This window comes from Anneissia japonica, unplaced genomic scaffold (assembly GCF_011630105.1).
Source record: "Anneissia japonica isolate Jap-2015-1 unplaced genomic scaffold, ASM1163010v1 scaffold288054_len62682_cov155, whole genome shotgun sequence".
Taxonomy (NCBI): domain Eukaryota; kingdom Metazoa; phylum Echinodermata; class Crinoidea; order Comatulida; family Comatulidae; genus Anneissia; species Anneissia japonica.
In genome coordinates, this window is record NW_022746594.1 from 20,272 (window position 1) to 25,978 (window position 5,707).

The 5,707-nt window shown below is 32.2% G+C and overlaps 1 protein-coding gene across 1 annotated transcript in view; it reads right to left on the reverse strand.

The window, feature by feature from the left end:
- Positions 1 to 544: 544 nt before the first annotated feature.
- LOC117120257 (tetraspanin-18-like) overlaps positions 545 to 5,707 on the reverse strand; it is a gene marked incomplete in the record, with an annotated part of 26,874 nt that continues 21,711 nt past the window's right edge. Inside the window, 3 exon segments of the mRNA XM_033265272.1 lie at positions 545 to 2,646; positions 3,621 to 3,704; positions 5,366 to 5,599. Of these exon segments, the coding sequence (XP_033121163.1) occupies positions 2,590 to 2,646; positions 3,621 to 3,704; positions 5,366 to 5,599 (375 nt within the window).

Genomic DNA, 5,707 nt, shown 5'->3' on the forward strand with positions numbered 1-5,707 from the left:
CTATATACTGTAATTGTTTATTTATGTATCGAAGTTTCCATTATTGAAATAATCTGTTGCAATGTCAGTGGCGGCTTTAGAGAAATTTTATGAACATGTATGTTTTTATGACATGAAAATAGTGGTAAGTTAGCCTAAATTTAAACTTTTTTTATAAATACCTCTGAAAAATTAGTTTATCAACCACACGCCCACGTCATAAGGAACCACCCTCCCAAGGAAGTGCTGCTGATTCAACCTCCTGAAATTTTAGTAGCCCTACTTATTGAAAAAATTCTGATCCGCCCTGGTAGGCAACTAGTGAAAATGAAAGAAAAAGGTAGTGACGAATCTGTGGCGGATCCGGTATTCAAAACAGAGGGATCCAGGGTCTACACTACCTCAGCCCCGCCATGGTGTGGGCTGATGCAAGAAAATAAATTATAATTTTCTTTTTGTCTCCATTTTTCTATTTTGAAAAAGTTGGGGAGGGGAGGGGAGGGGGGCCACCCCCTTGAGCCCACCACTGATTGAATTGAACTTTAAATAATAAATGAGAAGTCTGTATTGTAAATAGAACCTTTATTCACCGTTGTCTGAATGAACCAGAAGTTTGATAGAAAAATAGAATTGAAGACCACACAATTTTACAAATAAATAAAAAGAAAGAAAAATAACAGTTTATATAAAAAACACTTTATCACAAAAATAGTTTGAAAAACACTACATATTATAAAGATAATTAAAAACAAGCAAGTCAGGTTTTTCTTTCCAGTTTCTAAAACTATTGATAGTTAAATATATATGAGAACATGGCTATAAGAATCACTTGTTTCTGTGGTTAGGTAATTGTTAATTAAGAAAATAGGAATCGGCCTTCATTTGCATTAAATCTCAAATCAGTTATTGTATATACTAACAACTATGAGGCCAAGAAGTTCCATTTATGACTAATGTTCTCAATGAATGTTTAATTTTGCAAAAATTATTATATATAAATCTTAATAGTTTTGAAAAATGTCAATATACATGTATACATTTTTCTTAGATAAGAAATAGATTAGGTTTACTTTATCCACAGTATATTATGGGATTGAAGATAACTTCTAGAGTATAAATCGAAACAGACAGGTGTTTTAAGACATAATCTGAAAAATTAAAAACAGGAAAACTATAAAAATAATACCATTGATAATTACTAACAAAGACATAACTACTAACCAAATCATAATTACTAACAAAGTTTAAGTTCCTAACCAAGTCATAATTACAAACCAAGTCATAATTACTAACCAAGTCAAAGTTACTAAACCAAGTCATAATTACCAACCAAGTCAAATAATTACTAACAAGTCAAAGTTACTAAACCAAGTCATAATAACCAACCAAGTCAAGTAATAATAACCAAGTCATAATTACCAACCAAGTCATAACTAACAAAGTCATAATTATTAAGTAATAATTACTAACCAAGTCATAATTACTAACCAGGTCTAAGTTACTAACCACTTCATAATTACTAACCAAGTCACGATGCTAAAACATATTTAAACAAGGTCTTTGCTGATATAAGCATAAATACATATGGTTCAGAATCGATCAATATTAAGAACATGTAAAAATTCAGCCAAAATTAATATTACAATTCTACAAACAACACTGGAATGACTACATAGTATATGAAATTCTACATAACTAAACGACAGAAAATAACCATCACCAAATCTGGACAATTTTTACCAAAATATACAAATATAATATATTGCTCATATTACTAAAATACTAACTTCATCTACAATTCAAAATTCAAGATTGAAAATATGCCAATTGTTGGGACTTAATAGTGGGCCCTCCAACTTTGGCTTAATAATTCTGATTTCATTTTGATACCATACTCTCAAAGAGAAAGGTTATCTTATCAATTTTTAATTTAACATCAGTATTTTGTCAGGATAAGAAGTAAAACTAATAAATAGTTAATACCAACACGAATATTTTTATTACAAGTTTATAACATCAAAACTGCATATTGGCATTTTGTTCCAAGAGCTAGTGTTTTACAATACTGCACGTCCATTTACGTATTTCATAGATATGTTTTGAGGTATGAAACAGCGACATGAAATGCTTCCCATTTATATAACATTTGCACTGGCAACAGAAATATATTTTTGTGACATTGCTTGTTTTGGCAGTCCTAAATATATTTACTCAACACAAGCCTTCTGATTGGTCAAATGTTTACTATGTTACTCAAACTAAACTTTGTCATGATAACAGTCTCATATGCTCTTACCCTTGTTACTGACATTAACTTTTAATAAAAAATTTGGTGGCTCAAACAATATATATACAGAAATTTATACCACTTACTTTCAACCAAATATATATATTTACATACTAAGCATGCTATTTATACATTTTATAGGAAAGTCTAAAAAAAAACCCAATATGTCATTTAAATGTAAAGATAGTAAAATGTCTGCTACAGAAATGACTTCGTTTTCAAGTAGAACTGATAGAAGAGTATACCCCTTGACTAACGCTGCGTAACGAAGGCTCTTACAGACGCAGCATTTATGCTACCGATTCAGCATGTATTGATTTTATTTATTCTGTGTCGTCAACATTTCGGCACAAACATATCGCAAACAGCATACAGAACAGCTGAAAAAAAAATACAATAACATAATAGTTATGTATAGTTTTAAAATCACAAGGCAAAATATCTTTACTATTTAACTAGGTGGCATTTGCTTTGACTGCAATGGCGGTGCTACAGTAGTAGGGGAAGGAGGGAGGATTTATTTCCTGCCATCTGACACCACTTACGGTTGTCTAACTAAAAATAAAATATCTTCCACTTGGCTCACTAGATGTTTTTTAACTGGTACCCTGACCAAATCTCTAGTCTCTCCCCCCCCTTCCCACATTGAAAAGGTAAAAAAAAAAAATCACCTCATATAACCTTATTTTGCAAACTAGCTCCTCTGCACTTAATCATTGAGGCCCCCCCCCCCCCCACTCCACCTTTCCCCATCAGCCCCTTTCAAGACTAGGTACGCCACTGCCTGGTTCAGACCTTCTTTAAAACTACTTCTTTTCTGGAGTCAACATCGGCAAAGTGCCCACCACGAATGCACTCATTGTCACCAAATATAAATGTCTACGGGAATTCTCGTAAGCCGTTTAAAATACTGGTCACTCAGTCAGCACCAAGCCGTCTATAAAACAGGCTCCCTCTCCACTGTAGGTGGGTGCTTAATATTTTAAAAGGGTGATTTAGCACAGTAGTAAATGATTGGATTTTGGTCCGATCTGCAAATGCTCTGTTTGCATGTTACAGAGCAGAGTTTGTATGTATGTTTGTTTCAAACATATTTGATCAAACAAATCATTTGTCTTTCCATGTCTGATCAAACATATTTTCTGTTCAGTCAAACAAACTTCAACAATTTAATAATGTTAATATATCTATGTTTAAGCCTCGGACACATTTGATCAAACCAATCATGATCCTTGTTTGTCTGTTAGAAACCTGTCAATGCATTCAGAAAAAGTTTGACCAAACTTTGTCAGTGATCTGACAGACAAAAATGTGTATTTATTAATTATTTATGTTATAATGAATAAAGGTTTACCTCTACACAGGCAACTCCAATGGCACCAGCTCCAATCCAAATAATATAGTCATCAACTAAACTTTTTACTTTTGATTTGCAACCCTAAAATATTTTTAAAAAGTAGAAGAAAAGATAATAAATTAATACTGCCAAAGATTTATATAGTGCCAATTCTAAATCAGTGTTATCACCACTGGTCATTGGATAACATACAACGGCAAACCGGCACAAAGTGCAGCCTTCTCTGCTCCCTGAGGAGTGTACCTAGTCGGGCGCGTGTACTCAGCACACAAAGGTCGTACAGTTAATGCCACAACACCTTACCAGGTAACCATTTATACTCCTGGGTAGAGAGAGACAAACACAGATAAATTGTCTTGCCAAGCGACTTGCACAGCGATTTTCGAACCCCCGACCACAAGGTTGAAAGTCCAAGCAACAACTTATGTGCCAACTGCAAATGCCAAGTTTTAAACCAATATGATACACCAAATCCCAACACAAAGATAACAAGAAAAAACCTGATGCACAGCAGAAGCCTCCAGAAGCTAAATTATAGATTATTCTATACAAAACAAATTATTCTAATTGCAGTTTTTAAATTATATGTTGATTCAGAACTGTTGTTGTTGAGAAAGTCTCTAATTATTGTAATTTCTACAATCATATGAAATCACAAACATTTGCACCATGATAATTAATTATTATTTTACTGAAATTATTCAAATCTGGATAATAATTTCTGGAATAATTTACTTTATAAAGGTTAGTATATACAAAAACACGTTATATCGTCATTGCGGACTTATAAAATCCGCATACGCCTTAAAACTAAAAGAAAATGCATACTTTTGGAGTCCGTACTGAGCCCAAAAAATCCGCAATGAAAATATAACGTGTTCAAAACAAAGATTCTAATTGCAGTATTTAAATTATTGTAATTTGTACAATTATATGAAATCACAAACATCAGTTCCATGATAAATAATTATTATTTTATTGAAATTATTCAAATCTGGATAATAATTTCTAGAATAATTTATTTTATAAAGGTATTTTAAAAGAATTGTATATATTTTTCGTCAGAGTCTAAAGTGTAAAAGCTAAGACTAATATTTGTCTTCTTTAATTAAAAAAATTTATATCATAAATTATTTGGTTTTGTTATTTGTGTATTTATATGCTTCATTATTTGATTATCTTGTGTATTCCGTCCTGTTTTTTTTTTTTATAACTGTCCAATATGGGATGATTATTGATTGATCGGCTGATGGCTGATTTTTTTAAATAGGAATTTAAAAAATAAATTATAAAGTAAATTATTTTTTCATTTTCTAATAACCAATTTAAAAATAGTTTTCAGTAAATAGAGCTACAATATTGCAAGACTCATCTAATGGGGGTCATGACCTCCTGGCCAGATTATATTCATGTTAAATTCATATGCTTGATCAGAATTATATCTTGTTTTCAGATTTATCTGATCAAACAAAGCATAAGTATTTGCATGTCTGTAGCCTCTGTCCACATTATCAAACATTTGACAAAAAATAGTTGCATGCTCACATATAGTCATGATGTAACTATATGGTCATGATTTGATTTAAACATGTCCATGTTTTTGTCATATTTAGTTTGATAGCCTGGACATGACTTCATAAGTCAGACAATGCTGTATTTCATCAAAGGTTGATCAAACACTTTTAAAACTGACAGGCAAAATCTGAAGACAAATGCCTAACTTTAATTAATGGAAGTCATACCTCGCCATGGTAATATTTTGCGTTCTTGCCTGTAGGGTCTGCGTCCCATTCATTTCTACATAGCGTAGGGTCAGAAGCTGTATAGTCAGAGTCTTTAGCTCCCACACAGCAGCTCTCTGGGAAGTTGGGGAATCCTGGGTCCTGTTTTTTGCTGTTAAACTGATACATAGAATATACATCAGCATTCTGTTCGTTGTCGTAGTCTCCTCCATTTACAAACCCACAGCAATCCAACTATAAAAAATGAAAGCATGGTATCTGCTTTAAAGACATCATTATAAATAATAATAACTATGGTTACCATAAACATCTTGATCATATATATAATCTGTCTCTTATACA